This window comes from Kryptolebias marmoratus, linkage group LG5 (assembly GCF_001649575.2).
Source record: "Kryptolebias marmoratus isolate JLee-2015 linkage group LG5, ASM164957v2, whole genome shotgun sequence".
In the NCBI taxonomy this organism is placed as follows: Eukaryota; Metazoa; Chordata; class Actinopteri; order Cyprinodontiformes; family Rivulidae; genus Kryptolebias; species Kryptolebias marmoratus.
Genome location: NC_051434.1, coordinates 13,885,370 through 13,904,359, shown reverse-complemented (window position 1 = coordinate 13,904,359; position 18,990 = coordinate 13,885,370). Strand labels below are relative to the sequence as shown.

Here is an 18,990-nt window from a genome sequence, read left to right as displayed (position 1 = left end):
AGTCAGTGCAGCAGACGGTGCAGAATGCGCCCCTTGGGTTTTACTAGCCAGTCTAACTTGAACTTGACCATGGAGCCTGCGCAGTACGCATGTAATCCAATCCACACTCCTGGACGCGCGGAGCGGCCAGAGTGGCACATAAAGCAACAAAATGTTGTGATAGAATCGCTCACGGATGACGGATGTTGAGTCTGGCTCGTTTTCTTTTTACATAAAGAACCTGGAAAAAAGAAGAAGAAGAAGAAGAAGAAGAAAAAAAAAAGAAAAAGTCTGGCCTCTCCTTTATTACGGTGGCCCCTCCCGTCTCCGTTGCTTCAACTTGGCCTTGAAACAGGATGACGCAGCGGACAGAGAGTTAACTCGCTGACCTTGGAGCGAAACGAGTCCCGGTGACTAAAGCAGCAGGAAATCTCTGCGCTGTATAAACATCTTTTATCAAATCCCCGCACGCCACTGAGATCAGGCCTGCATTAACCAATTAAAGTTTGGAAGAAGGGAGGGAGGGGGGGAGGGGGAACGGTTTACCACCTACCCTGCAGTAGCAAGGCGACACACCAGGTGCAAAGCCCTGCATGTTTCTTTACACAGCTCTGTGCGTCCCAGGCATCTTGGAGAAAGGTGATATTTACAAGTCTGTCTGCTTGCAAGGAGATGGGGGTGTGTGGGGTGTGGGGTGTGTGGGGGGCTTTTATTTTTTAGGGGGTGTCGGTGTCATCAGTTCCGCTCTTCGTTCCACTGTTGTCTTTGTGCTGGGCTTTCTGGCCATGTGCAGTTTTTTTTTCTTTTCCACATTTGGATTCCCATGTTTTACTCTGAGGAGTTGCAACCGTTTAAACTGGTGAATGAGAGCGCGAGGCGCCAGGCAAACAGGAAGTGATTTGCATGAAACTGAGGCTGTGTTTGCAGAGGGCCTGAACGTGGCGCCTTGGGTTCTCCGCTTTTCAAACCTGTATCCGAGACCTGCTTTTTCAATTTTAGTGTGTCCTTTTTTTGCTTCTATTCTTTTATTTTAGGAAGAGAAAGACAGAATGTAGTTGTTTTTGCTCAAACAGTTTTTCGAAAGTAGGTCATATATACAAGTTGTTGACAGTCCCAGTTGTTTATAATTAGTTACATTAAGAATTACTGTTTCTGACACGAATTTTAAAAATAAATGGTATTGATTAACAGACATATATTATAGCTCTATTAGAGATTCGACAGGAATTTGGAATTGCAATGACTTCAGTTTTTTGAAAAATAAAAACAAATCAAGCTGTGCAGGACAGTGTTCAAAATTTTCTTAGACAAATAATTGTTTCAAGTAATTATGGAGTAATTAATAATTAATCTTTTAGCTGCTAAAATATTAGAATTTACCTTCAAAAAAACTAATTCAAAGCATCTTCATGAGTGAAGCAACGGAATGAGCTCACGTTCAGTTTATTTTTTAAATTAAACAATAATTATCATTAGTAAAAATGTAAAAAAAAAAAAATGTGGAAAATAAAAGCTTCACAGCTTTAACTAGATTTTGCAGTCGTGTATTTTAATTTTCATGCTACAATTTTTTTATATGTAGCAAATGATCAACTGAAGAAACACCCAGATAATACATTTATTTCGGAATTATAATTACTGTCAGTTTCTATAATGATAATAATAATAATGATGATAATGTAGAAAAATAAGGACTTTAATTTAATGTCTTAACAGTTTTATAACCTTGTTGTAAAAAAGCTCAAATAGTAAAGAAAACTGGCATCTCTACAATTTAAACACACAACATATTTAAAAGTGAAGAATCAGAGAAGCTGGTCTTCATGTTTCCTGAGGTTTCCTCCTGCCAATAAATGAATGTCCCGCGCAGCTCTCAGGCCACGGCTCCAGCAGCCTGTTAACGCAACATTTAAAGGAACGATTCAAGAAAGAAGCTCGCATTTAGTGTGAGCTCCTGGCTGACACCCAACGTGTCAGTCAGGAGCTCACAACGAGAACACGCCGGAGGTGAGACTTTCTCAGTTAGCTGTGGCCCTTAAAGGGTCTGAAAATGACTTGGCTCGGCCTTTCCTTGAGTTTTTATGCGTTGCACGGCCAGAAAAATATGGAAAAGTCAAGTGTGCGACCGCCCTGTGGTTCCGAGCCTGGACCACAGAAACATATTGGCTGTTATGTTTTGACAGCTCTCTGACAGCCGCCGACTTTAAGCACGTGCTTTTTCTCAGCAGACCTTTTTCTACACTTGAACTGGTGTCATTAGAAATCTACATTTACAGTTGAGCAGAAGCTTTTTACGCATGGCTCCCCGATTCAACCGAACTCCAGGCGGAATAACGCGCTCTGTCTCTCACTGGCTCCGTCGTCAGATCTGCAGAAGAAACATGAGGTTGAGAGCTGATCATGGCCCTCAGAGAAAAGCCTCTGCGAGGCCTGTACTTTCATAGAAGTAAAAAGTCTGAAACAAAACCCTTGGTGACCGTTTATTCTCATTTATTTCCACTCCTTTACCTGATGCATGAATTCGAGCAGGGTTTCTGCAAACTACCCGCGGTGAATTATGGGGGATGCAGTTTGGCGGGCGCTTTTCATTGTACTTTTCTCTCTCTCTCTGTGTGTGTCTCTCTCTCTTGTCTGGACTGACCACGTGCGCGCGCAAACGACCACCATGGCGAGGATGCAGCGTGCGCTATTGTTACTGCAGGACAGTAGCACAAAGAGTGGAAAGATAAAAGCGTAAATAACCCATAAATTATTGCGAAAAATAAAGCAAGCACGGAGATTTGAAAGTAACACGACGAGGCACTTATAACAAGACAGAAATCACACACACGCACAAGTGGAGCAGTTAATGATTCATGCGACAGCTGTTTATTCTGGAGCCTGATTTTGCATGGAGTGGCAGAAACGCCACAAGGCAGCGCGCAACAGGCCGGGCCATGTTGTACCTGCATGACTCATAATGATGGCTGCATGCTGCTGCTCACTGATTTCAGTTCTTGGCCTTTCCTGTGAGATAACGTCGAGATAAAACCCGACTACTGTGCGTCGCTCTGATGACTTGGCTCCGTGATTTTTTATAAAGCAGAACGCAAGGCGGGGAGTCGGGTTGGCACGTTGTGAACAAAAGAAAACGGCACATTGCAGCAAGCAAAACCTCTCCAAGCGGCATGTGGCCCTTTAGTGTCGAAATAAGAAATATCTCTTGTCATTATGGCTACACCTGTTAGAGCAAATGACCTCAATAAGCTGCATATGTTGCGCTATCACAGCTGATTTTAGGCTCAGTTTGCCAACATTTGACATATTTCATTCTCTGTTTTCAAACAAACATTTATTATTCCAATTCCCTTTACCTTTCATGTCAGAGTTTTAAACTAAGATAATATCATGTTGAGTATTAGCTGTTTAGGTCAAACCTTGAATATGACGTTATGCTTAATATCATGCAATATCACGCTGATATATGTTGTGACTGAATCTCAGCTACTACCATATGGCATTTTAGCTCAATATCTATAAAACTGACCGAGTTTTATTTATTTTTGTCACTGTTTATGTCAATTAGCTGTGGCGGCAGCCTGAATTGCACTGACTCCAAACAGTAATCAGTTGTAGATTTACATCCACTAAATTATTTTGGATATTTTTTTAAACATCCATCTTGTGGTTTGCTAACAAACAAACAGGGCCGACTTCAACAATCAGTGTTAATGTTTTAAGCAAATATCTTGCGTCATGCGAGTCACTTGGAGTTTGTGTTGTGACTGGCTCTCAGCTACTACCACAGCAGGTTTTATTTAGCTCAGTATCTGTAAAATTGTCTAACATTTTTAGCCGTTTTTTTGTTTTCTAAAGACAAGCTGGCTGTGGCGACCATCTGAAATTGTGTTGGCTTCAAAAGTGAATCAGTTGCAGAGGTACATCTACGGATAATTTCCTCAAAACTTTCATTAAAACCCGTCCAGTGGTTCATGAGATATTACCAGCAGACAGAGTGGATTCCAAATAGTTTATGGCAAAAATAAATAAATAAAGAAAGAAAGTCCTTGCACGATCTGTAATTAAGGACCAAATTGTAGGTCATTATCTGTAAAACTGACAAAGTTATAGACATTTTTTATTTTATTTTAGCATTTAAGAACAGTTGGCTGTGGCAGCCATCTTCTATCGGTTTGGCTTGAAAGTGAATTCAATTGTTCATGAGATATTGTGCTAACAGACAAACACACACAGACAGGCCAAACCATTATCTTCCTTCTACGCCTTTTGTCGGCGGGGATGACCTACATGAACATGAATGAATACATTTATGTTCCCTTTAATTTTAAGCTCAATAGGATGCATGGTATTAAATAAATAAATAGGAGTTTTGTTTTTGTCTCTTGTGCGTTTGACAGTTGTTTTTTTAATTTGCTGTCCTTTTCAGTGCTACGAGTACTGTTTTATAAGGTAAGGTAAGGTATGGTACATTTATTTATATAGCACTTTTCAGCACAAGGCGACTCAAAGTGCTTAATATTTATAACATTTTATACCTCAGATTAAAACTGAACGGATTCAAGGCGTTTATTTTTTAAACAATTTAGGTTGTAGTTGGCGCAAATTTTACTGCACTTGGTACTTTAATTTATCACAACAAAGTCCCCCCCCCAAAAAAAAAAAAAATAAATAAATAAATAAATTAGATGTGGACATAAAGGATGAAAAACCAAGCCTCTCCATTAATAAGTGCAGTTTTTGTTTTATTATTAAAAATATTCCCCCAACCCCCTAAATAAGGAGGCAAAACACTGCGTCACTGTGTGCTACTGATCATAAAGTTGCAGATCAAACACACACACACACACACACGCATACAAATGCTCTCACACACTTACACACACATGCACACCGTCCTCTTTCTCAAAGATCACCGTCGTTTTCACACATATCTGCCAAATAAAACACTTCCACAAGAGCCGCCAATTTAAAAGAAAAGACACAACAACGTTTTGAGTTTTTATTTGTTTTTTTTATTTTTATTTTTTTGGTAGGGTTTTTTAATGCTGGAAGACAAAATAAAACATATGAGTCGCAGCCAGCAGAAGCATGCATTGACTAGTTCTCGTGGGAGAAAACCAAGAAATGACAGTAAAACTTAATGCCCTCCAATAGCTTTTCATTGGGACAGGAATTCTCACTCCTCTTCCGCTCTTTTCAAGAGCCTGCAGACGGGGGCCCTTCAAAGCCTGTAATGGTGCGACGGGCTGGACGGCCAGACAGCAACTAGACTTTCAACTTGACCTTGGCCTCCAGCCGCGTCCACCTCCTCCTGCATGTAAAACACAGCCGAGTCCAGAGCCGCTCTCCGGGCTTTGCATGTTGTAAACAAGTCGGAAGTCGAGTGTCTGGAAGATTCTAAATCATTTGAGTTAGTTTTTTTTTTTTTTTTTTTTACTAGTACAAAGATAATAAATCAAGAGCCATTTGTTATGCGAAGAGTTACTGTGATGCCTTATAGGTAAATGATTCAAAGTGAGGGCTTTTCTGTGCCAGCAGCAATGAGCAAAATGTTCCAACGTGGTTCTTCGGTGCGTCCGCAGGCCTCTGACATGTGCTGATTGCATACAGAAATATGTACAATGAATATTTGAGCTGTTAGTTTTATAAAAAAGAAACTGATCCAGCTCTTGTAAATGCTCGTGTTGTAACCCAGATCCTGTCTGTGACGAACACAAAGAGTGGTTGGTCTCTGTGCGTAAAGACTGAATCATAAAGATGACTGCGTCAGTTTTTTTTTTTTTTTTTGGTTAAATGTGCCAAATAACAGACTCTTATTTGAACCTTATAGATAAAATCAAACAAATAAAACGTGAATATGACCAATTTCGTGTGCTTGGGATTTTTAAAATGCTTCATTATTTCGATTTAAAGGGGCTTCTTTCATATCAGCTGCAGCACATTCGGCAGGAAAACTCACCGGCAGCCTGAGCTAAATCAGAAAAGACAAAAGAGAAATCCCTTGAAAGGTATACGGGACCCCCCCCTGCCCTCCTCCTCCCCTCTTTCCTTTCGCCGCATTATTTTCCATTTAATTATCTGCTGATGTTTACCGTCCTCTTTGCATAACCTGGTCACATGACCCCGCCCGGACCAATAGGGAGCGCAACCCCTTGCGCTCTTGTGCGCGTCAGAGCTGCTTGTACTCCCTGAGAACCAGTGTCGCTCCTTTTTTCACTCGCTGGGCTTTTTTAAAAAGAGTCAGAAGCTTCGATGTTGGATGCCGTGCTATGACAACGTCACTGCTCCTCCGTCCTCGCTGGGTCGACCCGTCGGTGATGTTCCTCTACGACAACGGCGATGAAGTGAGCAAGAACATGGAGGGCTTCGCTGGTGGCAACTTTGCTGCGAACCAGTGCAGGAATCTGATGGCTCACACCGCCTCCCTGGCGTCCGGCTACCCGTCAAGCGACGTGCCCCCCTCCGGTGTGAGCGAGCCCCTGAAGCAGTGCAGCCCCTGCTCCGCAGCCCAGAATCCGACCAGCGCCTCCCTGCCTTACGGCTACTTCGGTTATCCGTGCAGGATGTCTCACCACAGCAGCATTAAGGGAGCGCAGCCCCCGTCCGCGTATGGAGACAAATACATGGACACGGCCGCCTCGGGCGACGAGTTCTCCACCCGGCCGAAGGAGTTTGCTTTCTATCCCACTTATCCACCGGGGCCCTACCAACCTGTCCCGAGCTACCTGGACGTCCCCGTGGTGCCTACTATCAGCGCGCCGTCAGAAGCCAGGCACGAGTCCCTGCTGCCCATGGAGAGCTACCAGCCGTGGACCCTCGCCCCCAACGGCTGGAACAGCCAGGTTTACTGCGCCAAGGAGCAGCCTCAGCCTGGGCACATGTGGAAGTCGTCCATACCAGGTAGGCTCAGCCTCTGCAGCCTCAACAGGACAGAGCTGTTTGGCATGTTTTGCGCGCCGTTGTACAGTAAGCAACAACAACAAAAAAAAAAAAAACCCACCGCGCGAGACACGTGAAGAAAGTAACTGCCTCAACCTGCAGAGCAAAACTGTAATTACGTGACGAATTGTTTACACCAAATTACTCATCATGATGTGGCAAAGAGGATGCAAATTTATTGTTATTATTATTATTTTTTATTTGAAGGCAAATTTGCACAATTTGTTTTTTTTATTTTTAGGTTAATCTGTTAATAATTACACCAAGTCTTTACATGTTTCATTTCATTAAAGCGAGTCAAAATGCGGTTGCTTCTAAGTTTTGTATTTACTTAAAAGAAATCTGTAAGCTTAGAGGAGATTCTGGCATCTTATATTTCGTCCCTTTTCTGTTGTCAGACGCAGTGTCTCACGCCGGAGGAGAATCCGGCTCGTTCCGACGCGGCAGGAAGAAGCGCGTGCCATACACCAAGGTGCAACTGAAGGAGCTCGAGCGAGAGTACGCCGCCAACAAATTTATCACGAAGGACAAACGCAGGAGGATATCGGCTCAGACCAACCTGTCCGAGAGGCAGGTCACTATATGGTTTCAGAACAGACGCGTAAAGGAGAAGAAAGTTGTCAACAAATTGAAAACGATCAGCTAGTTGTTATTATTAATATTCCTCTTATTATTATTCTCATTATGGACATAATCAGTTGGAGATACAGGACACATTCACCCGGCGCGCGTTTGGACACAAGGATTGGGACAACACGCCACTTCCTGACTGAACATGGTTCAAACGTATTTAGGCAATTTTTTTTTTTTTCCCCCGAGCCTCTGGAACAAAACTGCCGGGGGCCTGTGAAGGCCGGACCTTCCATTTCCTCACACTTGTTGTTAAATATTAAGTGGAAAAGAAGAAAAACTAGAAAGTAGCTCCATTATGTGTGACTTTCCCCCCTCCCCCCTATTCTTTAGGCATGCTCACTTTTTAAAACGAGAAAGAAAAAAAAAAACAAACCAAACAAACTGACCTCTGTTGAAGAGATGTGTGCGCCACCGAGCTACACGTTTATCTTCAACAGGGGCGATAAATGGAAGATTGACAGGATGCTGCGCTGTTTTGGATTTGGACCTTGGGAATGTTAAATATTATTCAGCTCCTGGCATCTTTTTTTTTTTTTTTTTTTTTTTACTATTTTTATGCTTTGCTTGTTCATGAAGTCTTAATCTTATCATATGAATCCGTGCTTTCATCCACATCCAGTCCATGGTGCAATTCTTATTATAATGCTTAGATAATCGTGCTGGAGATGTCTTCATATCAATCATAGCTTTGTTTTTTATTACTATATATAATGTGTGCGTCTTCATGTGGTTGTATATATGTGTAAAAGTAAATTCCGGCATGATATCAAAGGTTGTGTTCTAGAGTCCAGTGTGTTTAAAGTCCGTCCCTGCAATAAAATATGGACTGGGTTGAATTTTATCTGGGTTGTGTTAAAGATAAACTCTTTTTAAATAGTTTTTGTTTTAAACTTTTATGGTAAACATACAAATGCATATGTCTGCTGAGCATATAAGCATAAAGTTATTGTTTGTTAAAACAAACAAAAAGAATCGTTTTTATCTAAAATTACACAGTAATTTTAGACACTAAAAATTGATTTCAGCAATGAAAAAGCCTTGTAAAAAAAATCCAAACATAACGACATCCAAAAACACTACACAATAAGTCTAGGTGGTGTTTTATCAACATAAAAGCAGTTTAAATACACATTTTGCCGCTGGTTGTTTACAGGCTACTGGACAGAAACAGGTTCTTTACTGAATTATAGGCGAACATTGCCATCTAGTGGTCACTTTGTATCTTACACCTCACATGTTTAAACATTTTATCCAGGTTACAGCTCAGAGATCTGCTCAATAATAATAATAATAATAATAATAATAATAATAATAATAATAATAATAATAATAATAATATATTTTATAACATAACTTTTGTGTTTCTTATATAAAGGCAAAGCTACACAAACACACGTGAAAGGAAGATAAAAAACTAATTTATTTTTTATTAAAATTGCATACATTAAAAATAGAAATATCAGTAACAACTTTCTGATGTTTGAATAACAGACAAGAATCTTTAATTAACAACGTGACTGTTACTCAGGCCTTAGGAAAACTTCAGTCTGTCTCTGAAAGAAAAACATCCTTATGACTTCATTTTATTTATCCAGCAGTCCATCTTATGGTGTGTTTTTCTGTTTAAACTGTGTAAAGAAGAACCATTCTCCACTCTCTACTGGGTTTTTTGCTTCTTTTCCAATTAAAAGTATTTGTGGGCTTTAGTCACTGAAGAACCGAATATAAGATTTTCGTAATTTAACTTGACGACACTGATACACAAAACATAATAATAATAATAATAATAATAATAATAATAATAATAATAATAATAATAATAATAATAATAATAAAAGACAAAATCAGAATCCCATTCAGAGGTACCTTGATCCCTATTTTTGTTTGTGTTCTTTAAAGCATAAATTTACAACACATTCAAGCTTCCTACGGCTAACTTTAGTATTTTACCTTAATGAAAATGGTCTTATTTATTTATTAAATAATTTTGATTAGAGTGATTATTAGATTAGAGTGCTTTTATCATATATATTACATATTTTATATGACATAAAATAATTATTATTTTTTAGATACTTTAAAGAGGGATTATTGTACACACATATGCTACTTTATGTTATCTTTTGTTTATCACGTTCGAAAGTCTAAATTCATTTTCGCAGCTGTTAATGCTGACTAAAAGGTACTAAATTATTAGATTTTTTTTCCTTCAGCCTGACTGGTCCATATTTACATTTATCTTTAGGAAAGTAATGGACAAATGATTTACTAAGATCCTCTAATAAACTAAACAACTTAAATTCATAGGCCTACCCCCGATACATTTTTGTTTTGCTGCCGTAAGAACACTTATACTCCTTATATTGCTCTTTACATGACGCTTATATTTTACAAGGTTTTTCTTGTACGTGAAGGAAAGTGTTTCCTTCATATATATAATGTATATTTTTATATAAAACGCATTTGAATCTCAAGTTCAAAACAGACATTTTAAACGTTCGCCCATTTCCAGGCACTTTCATGAGTTGCACTGCAAATCAAAAAAGAAGAAAATAATAATAACAATAACTAGAAAACGGAAAATAAGAATGAAATGTTCTTGCTCCTATCTTTAGTTGCTGTAATATTTAGTGTTTATAGTAATATAGGTTATAGAGCTACAGTATCTTGAGGCACTGGGTTTCTATTTACTATCCTTTTTTAAATTTCAAGTCACATTGTCCATTTCACCATTCACACAATTACACACCCACACACCCACACACACACACCCACACACACGCACATACCTACACAGACACATATATAAATACTTATATATATTTACAAAAACAAAAAAACTAGACGAACAAAAAAAAAAAAACATTTTCATGCAGTCTTGGCGATACTTCCTTAAACTGGAATTGAGGCTCGTCAGATTTCTTGAGCTCGTGACGTGCTATTGAGTGACAGTACGTCCACGTGCGCGTCATCCAGCGCCGCCGTGGGAAATAGGCGCGCGCACGTGTGAAACAACCAGCTCAGAGATGGGAGTGAAAGTAAGACGTGTTACTCTGAGCATTTCAAAACCTCAACGGGAGAGAGAGAAAGCCGAAACAAAGGCGGAAGACTGCGTCGCTGACGTCACATGAGAGCGGCAGCTCATTGGCTGCAAGGCGACGGGGACGTCGTTCATTGGTTTAACGAGAACCAAAACAAGCCAACTAGTCCCGCCTCACACAAGTGACGACACAAGACAATCCGGAAGCCTCAGCTCGAAGCTCCGCCCCTCCCCCCTTCTCACTCGAGGCCATCTCTTGACAGACAGCAGCCGAGCCGCAGGAGGAGGCTCGGTTCCGCTCCAAAAATGGAAGTTTGCTGCCGCACTAAGGAAACACTGTGAATTACATTTTATTGAAGAGCTTCAAATGTAGGCAAATATCCTGTTTCTGAACTGCAGTTTAAGCTGTTTTCATGCATTTTTAAAAAACTTAAATCATGAATAGACTTCGACTTCCAAATGACGAAGATTAAAAGAAAAAGGTCAAATCGTAAAATGTAAAAAAAAAAAGTCGTAAATATTTATTTAACAAATGAAGAGGCTTAAAACAACTTAAATGTTTTGAATAATGGGTTGTGGATTTAGCAGACGCCGCATGCTGACTGGGCGGATCAGAGCGCACGGGGCTGAGCTCCAGACCTCTGCGCGTCAGGCTGAGCTCGGCCAGGGCCGCCGCTGCTCTTTACATTGACCTTCGGTGTCTCTGAGGCCTCCGACCTTCAGTCACCCTGCGGTGTGGCTCTCCGCCAGCCCGAAACCCCAGGAACATCTTGTAATTCGCCACAAAGACCTCAGCAGAATATAAGCTTTTTATAAACTTAAGTGAAAGCCTCCTCTTTGCTCCGTTCAGCGCCTGACTCTTCACCACATCCTGCTCCGGGATCAGGATATCTCGTTTGCCTTGGAGATAACACGAAACTATTATTGTGTTTTTAAGGCTGTTAAGTTTGTAACAAAAGCTACACTGACGTGAATCAGTGTCAAATAAATGCCCGATTGTGCGCGAATAAACACAGTTTTGAGCGGAATTAATGCGTAAATTTAACAGAAAATGGCAAATTTGTGTTTGTTTTTAGGCAACTGAAGCGTAAATGATTTTAATTTTTGCTTTGTAACCCGTGATGTTATGATTTAATCAATAAAAGCCATTCATTTAAAGAATGCGTTTTTTTCTTCTTCTTTTAATTACTTGTCTCTTTTGCGCTACACGCACGTACACACTCACAAATGCGTAAACTGAAATTGTAAATGTGAAACGCGAAGCAAATTTCTTTTTTTTTCGTCGTATCCAACATATTTGAATACATCACATGTAATAAAGACTGTTTTACGCACAGCATTTGGGTGTACACGTCGCAAAGCTGAATTTAATAACGCAGGACCATGTATTTTTAAAGCGTCTGTGATGTCATTTTTTGCAGCGGGGTGACGTTAAAGATTTTGCTAATGTGTGCTTTTTGGAAAGACAAGATTATCGTGGAGTAAAATAACGCAATATATAAATTCCATGGATTTCTAAAAATTTTCTCTGGAAGCTGTGGAATTTGAATTCGCTGCTATTCAAATTTGCAGCCAATTGATTTTTGTGAAAATTGATTTTTGTGCATGCGCAAAACCCCGATGGATTTAATTGGAGTTTTAGTGTCAAAATGCTCTGAATCGCTGTTCCCATTAACTCCTAACCTTATCTGCCTGAAATTAAATGAAACAGTTTATAGTTCACACATACTCATTTGTATTTCGTTTTTTTTTAAATGTCCATTTATTCCCCTACTAAAGTCCACTTTAGGTCCTTTTGTCCCACCGCTCCTGAACTCCCAGCAGAGGAGCTCCCGTTGACCGTGGAGTTGGTCGGTTTCCCTCCCCTGTGTGGTCCTCCGGCCTGGCCTCCCCTTCTGTCGGCGCCACGTCCATGTCGGCTCACACTCCTGTCACCTGTGGATAAATCAACAGTTTGCGCGCTGAATCGGGTACAGATTTGAATGAAACACGCCGTCGGGGCTCGTTCGGTTTCCTTCTCCGTCCTACAGAAAGCTGCAGAGCTCCGACCACCAGTCTGATTGCAATTCAAGTTCAACAGCGTTTTAGATATTTGAACACTTGGGTTGTTCCTCTTAGATGATCTTGCAATTCGGATCTTTTAGAGAACAAGTGACAATTAAAGTCTTTTGTCTTTTTTTAAATTTTATTTTCTGCGCGGTCGGACTTCTTGTGTTTTGTCCTCCCTTTCAGAAACAACATACATTTCCTCTACATCTTGAGACAAAAGAAGCCTTTCAGTTGCAGGTGTGGTGGTCTATTTTTTTCATCCATAAAATGAAAACAAAACCAGCCTTTGGTGGAGCTCTGGTCTCTTTAATTCCCTGAAAGACTGAAACTACAGGAGGTGTCTCTGAAGCAGACTGAATGCTCCCATTTAGCCTCATTTACAGCCTTTGGGCCTACCTGACGTGGCGTTAAACTCTACTTTCAAACCCCTCCGTCCCACACTTGATTGTTTACTTGTTGTCTGATGGGGTTTTATGGCACAGTGAGACCATCTACATGTCGCATTCTCTTATTGGCCAAGCCACAGCGCTCCTATGGGTCCAAATAATCAAGCTCGAAGCTTGATTCTTGGATGACGTGCACATTTATACATGTAAGAAGAGTACATATAAATACAGCCAACATACAACTCCAACCCTAAAAGACAGGCTTATAGGGGAATCAAACAATGTGCCTAAGTAAATATACGCATTTGTTTGCCTTTGTCTGCAATCTACTAAATGATCTATTTAGGTTATTTATTACCAAAAACTCAAACACACCGCAAGTTAATAGACAAAAAGACCTTAATGCAATTTCCTTTTAATATGACCAAAAATGCATTGTCTTTATCAATGAAGGGCGAGTGTTACTGAGTCCTAGTGAGGAAAAAAACTTCACATTTTACAATTATTTAAATATAAAATAAAATCCCGATGAAGCGCAGACATGCAAACATGATCAATCCGAAGGTGAACTTCAATTTGTGTTTGTTTGTTTTTTATATGGTGGATTCTAGACTCTTACTTTCTACCAAACCAGTAGGCTAAAGCCTGAGTACATGCAAAGGTAATTAATCTAACTCCATCCGGGGCACAGCGGGCCCCTTGCTCTCTGTGAAAGACCCTCTCTTCCTCCCCCGAACTTGAAGTCGACCGTAAACAAAGCGTTGGCTTTGAGGGGTTTTACGCAGGGCCTGGCTGCAGGTCTGCAAAGAACCAGAACCAGGGCGCAGACCAGGGGACCGGCACAGAGACTTTCTTTTCATAAAAAACACATCTGTCATAAAGTTGGACATCAGACCTTCTCTCCTTTTCAAATTCAATTTAAAAGCCGGCTTTTAACCAGAAAATTAGACTCAAGCTCATTAAGTGCAAAGAAGAGTCTTACCTTAACTTTGTGGAGACAAATGTCACAATCTATTATTGAATTTCCCCAGCCTCTGACTTTGAGACCGCGTAGGTGCCGACTTCCTATCACGCCTGGCCAGTTTTGTGGTGTTTGTCTGGCTTGTGTGTGTGGTGGTGGGGGGAGAAGGCGCAGTAGAATACTATAGCAGCTATAAAAACGCAGGTCTGTGCAGAGCTGGCTTTGGTTTTCCTGGGCATCCTGTCCTCAATTACGGCTTAAAGCTTCAGTACAACTGGATTGACTGAGAGGCGGAGCGTGCGGGTCGCTCGAGTTGTTTGTATCCCCGCATTTTAATCAAATAAAAGCAAGACGGTTTCGCTTTTTTTTTTTGATGCACACACATGCTCGATGAGTGTTTAATATTTCAAGGTTGTGTTTCATACGTGTCATCCTTGAATCCCCACCTCCTTGTACACCGGTCTGTGGGGGCCACGCAGACCAGCCGCGGCGATCTTAATCCGAGCTCAGGTCTCTCATTCACAGCACATTAGAGTCAGGTTGCAGCCGCTCTAAAACTGGCTTCATGGTGGCCCAAGAGCAGAGCAGAGCAGGGAGCAGGGGAATGTGCAGTGTGGCTTTTTTTCCTTTTTACCAAATCAAAAAAAATGCATTTAACATTTAAGCAAATTGCTTTCCTATAATTTTCTTTTTTTCCCCTTTCACTTAAATTGGGAGTCAACATCTGATCCACAAATGTTGTTTCCACCACAAAAATCCATATGTTGAAGTCTACATATCCAGCTAATTATAAAAGAACAAAATAAACAAAACCAAACACAAACATATTAGATTTGAATGTGCCATTTCCCACTGTTTCCATGTCAAATGTTAGAATCGACATGGATTGACAGTAGAATACAATTTACAATTGTGTTCTAAAGACTAAGTAAGACAATGTAAGAGTCAGTTAACAGACATGGCAATTTGTTCCCTCAAGAATATTTATATATTCATGCTCATGATGGTAAAACCAGTTCTTTAAATATATTATGTCGCTATATTTCAAACTGTAGCTTTAAAACACAACTGCAAAAGGCTACAATTTTACAAGAGAATGTCTATTTACAATGTATTCCCATTTTTGTCTGATCGTTCTTTAGATTTTACGCATAGCATGTAATAATAAAAAGAATGAAAGCGTAACAATGTGAAACCGGTTGAAAAAATGTACAGAGCAGAATACCGGATTGTCTTGTTAATTTCTCAGAGTTGTGTCTTTGCAAAACAGCAGACATTTGATTTCATATTTTGACCCAAACGTGGCGAATTAGCCGTGCGTAAAAGTGGAGCGAGCTTAAACGTGATTGTTACGCTGCATGTGGACTCATGAAATATAAATCTAATTAAAAACAGAAACGTGAAGCAAATATTAAAAACTAAACCTTTTATACATATTTTCAATAGATTTAAATAATAAAAGTCCAGAAAGAGACCGACTGTTGATAGCAGAAGACAAATATGAAGTTTTGGTTCATGCGTAATTTCTTCAGTCATGTTCATTTTTTTGTTTGTTTTATTAACTGACCAGAAAATATTAAAACTTTGGACCATCTTATATAGTCATTATAACTTATATTTATTAAGAAAAGTCATTAATTTACATTTTGACCAAAATAGTGAATTTAAAGAGCATGTCTTTTGTGTTAATTTTCCGAAAACTTCTCTTTGGTTTCAAGCTGAATAACTGATATCAGCTCACGCAGGGCTGTTTTCCAGCTGAAACATTAGCCGCTACTTTGAACATGACCCTGATAACCAAATGCTCACTGAGCCAAATGCTGTGTTGTAAAAGAACCAAGTGATGATGACTAAGGCGAACTCTAAAAGCAACCTTTTAGAAATAAAGCTGCTCGTCTCCCTCATCCAATAAAGATCTGGGTTCTTTCCGCACTGTAACAGCCTGTTGGTTCAGTTAATGGTATTGTCAGAAAGGGTTCGGGGAACTTAGAATGTAGATGCCATTTTTCATCCACTGACTGATCACAGAAAAAAAAATCGCTGAAATAAAAAAAAAATTGCATTAAGTTTTTGTCTGTTTTGGTAAAAAAAATGTAACAGGTTTTTAACATGCTATGGTTGAAACTGATCCACTATGTTATCATTTTTAGCCAAATGTGTTTATTTAAATCTATTTTGTGTCATTTCTATAACAATTTAGTGATAGATTTCCTGACAGATTTCTGACTTATGCAAATAAGTCCTTTTGAATCTGACACGACATTAAACCACTAATATCAGGCGCTTGGAAACGCAGCAGTCATGTCTCCTCACTCCTCTTCCTCCTTCCAAAGCATACACACCCAGAGGCGCCCACGCACGCACGCACGCGCGCTCCCACGCACACACAAAGTCTGAAAATCTGTCAACTTCTGCCGCGTGGTCACGTGGCCTCCTCCTCAGTGGAGTGGATGGAGATGGCTCTCCACGTCAGCCTACGTCTCCAAATTTCTGCTTAGCGAACCTGCTTCAAAGAGGCTCGGAGGCTCGGCGCTTCAGAGCCATGTTCAGGGCGGCTATAGAGGAACCGAAGCCCAGGAAACAGTTTTAGAAGTGGCTCCGCTGAACGGCATGATGGATTTTGACGAAAGGGTCCCCGTCGGATCGAACATGTATTTGCCCAGTTGCACTTATTACGTGTCGGCGGGGGCTGATTTCTCCGGTCTTCCCTCGTTTTTGTCCCAGACCCCGTCCACGCGCCCCATGACATATTCGTACTCCTCTAACCTGCCGCAGGTCCAGCCCGTCAGGGAGGTGACATTCAGGGACTATGCGGGCATCGAGGCGTCCGGTAAATGGGCGCACCGGGGGAATTTGGCCCAGTGCTACCCCGGCGCGGAGGACATGGTGCACCGGGACTGTTTGTCGGCGCAAAGCGCCGTCGTCGGGGACGTGTTTGGGAAGAACAGCCCCGCCGCTGCCGCCGCTGCTGCCGCCTACCACCACCACCACCATCACCACCACCACCATACGGGCGCAGCCGCCGGCTCCGCTGCCACGAATTTCTACGGGAACGTGGGCAGGAACGGCGTGCTGCCGCAAGCCTTCGACCAGTTCTACGAGACCGCGTACGGGAACGCGTCAGAGAGCTCCTCGGCAAGCGCCCTCTCCTCGGGGGACAAAACGGCCACCAAGCAGCCGGAGCAAGCTCCATCTTGCCGGGATCCCGAGGCGAAGGAGCAGCGAGATGAAACGAGCAGCCCAGAGTTATCTTCCGGCAACAATGAGGAGAAATCCAGCAGCAGCAGCAGCAGTACGTATTTAAAGTCAGAGCCCAGGGTATGGGAGAAAGTTTGCAATCTTGCGCGCTGCTGTTAAAAAATTTATATGCTGTTTTATAAGCATATAAGGTTTATAGAGGGCCTGTAGAGCCCCCCCACCCCCAACAAAACTTTGTTATAAACTGCAGGATCACGTGTTTGGAGTTGAAATTGGCCGTGAAAGACACCAGGTCGGTGATTTTTTTTGTCCTGTCCCTGACGTTTCCGACAAAACGCGTTAATCCCATTTTTTATTTACTATACGAACGCCCCTGTTTCTCACTTTCTTAAAGTAAAAGAGCCTTTAAATGTAACGATGGTGGTGCCTAAGTGGTTAAAGGTTTAACCCACATAAACTATGGTGTTAAATTTATCATACAACCTTTAGTTCCACCATTTGTTCTCGTTTTTTCATTCTGTACAAGCAATAATTTCACATAAACTCATTCAGCGCACCAGTATGCTGCTTTTGACATTAAAGGACGTTTGTTTATATTTTTTAGAAAATGTCAGAGTGCAATAAAACAACAAGGAATGGTTTGGTATTATTTCCAGTGTAATATATATGTGTGTGAAATGTGTTACTAATGGGGAATTCGAGCTTTTAATATCTTCTAATTAATTTGAATCTCCTTCTGGACTCAAAGGATAGAAAATGTGTATTTTGTGACTGGTGTGTCTTCTTTTGTGTCCCGTACAGGTGGACAGAGAATCCGAAAGAAGAGGTGCCCTTATTCCAAATATCAGATCAGAGAACTGGAACGAGAATTCTTTTTCAGCGTCTACATCAACAAGGAGAAACGGCTGCAACTGTCTCGGATGCTCAACCTCACCGACCGACAAGTGAAGATCTGGTTCCAGAATCGCCGCATGAAGGAGAAGAAACTGAACAGGGACAGATTACAGTATTACACGTCCAATCCTCTGCTTTAGGGGGCAATGGGAACAGCTCCGGTGGTCCCCCCCGCTGCGTGGGGACTGGCTACGTTTACAGACTCACTGACTCTCCTGTAAGTGGACTTTGTGCGCCACAATGGCCGCGACGGCAGCAATAACACACGCTCAGTGGTTAATTTCAAGTTCGAGGACAACTGATATGAAATACCTTGAACTGAAACAGAGACTGTTCTCTGTGCTGCCTAACAAGATTTGGCGAAGGCCCGTCTTATAGCGAAAACATTCTTTGTTTTTAATTCGTGCGGGGGAAAATAACAGTTGTTAATTGACTGCCTCAGTGTATTTTGTAATCAAAAGATTTATTGACTTGTTTTTGAGTGTCTGTTTGTAAAATCAGAAATGTGGCAGATTTAGGTTAATCCAATTGGTGTGACCAAAATGATGACGGGAATGTTGTGTTTCTGTTTTGTGTGCTTATTTATTTGTAGCCACTCGTTTACTCTCTCTCATTTAATGCTGTCCACGACACAGCTGAGATTCGGTCTGAGCTGACCTCCAAACCAGCTTGTTGGCGTCCCTGACGTTGCCTGTGTAAAAAAGAAAGGAGAGGGCTGTTTGTTTATACATCGCATATATTTTAAAGCTCTCTCCTTGCTTTTTAATTTTCGAAGACTATCAGTGGTGATCACGCAGGCCAAACCAGAGACATAAGCTGGTCCACAGGATCCGTGTCGAGTTGCACTGAGGTACAACACATTCACACAGGTGTGGCGTAAATACGCAGTGGGTCTTTTCTTTTTTTTTTTT

General features: G+C 41.1%; 2 protein-coding genes and 1 long non-coding RNA gene across 3 annotated transcripts in view; 2 read left to right on the top strand and 1 right to left on the bottom strand.

Annotated features, from left to right (window-relative positions):
• Nucleotides 1-5,037: 5,037 nt before the first annotated feature.
• Nucleotides 5,038-8,387, top strand: hoxa13a (homeobox A13a). The gene is made up of 2 exons (XM_017420724.3): nucleotides 5,038-6,879; nucleotides 7,317-8,387. The coding sequence occupies exons 1-2, from the start codon at nucleotides 6,249-6,251 to the stop codon at nucleotides 7,562-7,564; spliced, it is 879 nt and encodes a 292-aa protein (XP_017276213.1). The 5' UTR covers nucleotides 5,038-6,248; the 3' UTR covers nucleotides 7,565-8,387.
• Nucleotides 8,388-8,952: 565 nt separating this feature from the next.
• Nucleotides 8,953-18,990, bottom strand: part of LOC112450707 — a 24,602-nt gene continuing 14,564 nt past the window's right edge. The window contains exon 4 of the long non-coding RNA XR_003039373.2: nucleotides 8,953-12,526. This is a non-coding gene — a long non-coding RNA (uncharacterized LOC112450707). The remainder of the gene's footprint in view (nucleotides 12,527-18,990) is intronic.
• On the top strand, nucleotides 16,412-18,786 carry hoxa11a (homeobox A11a). Its single transcript, XM_017424710.3, has 2 exons — nucleotides 16,412-17,279; nucleotides 17,987-18,786. Exons 1-2 carry the CDS (start codon nucleotides 16,598-16,600, stop codon nucleotides 18,217-18,219), a joined length of 915 nt encoding a protein of 304 aa, XP_017280199.1. The 5' UTR covers nucleotides 16,412-16,597; the 3' UTR covers nucleotides 18,220-18,786.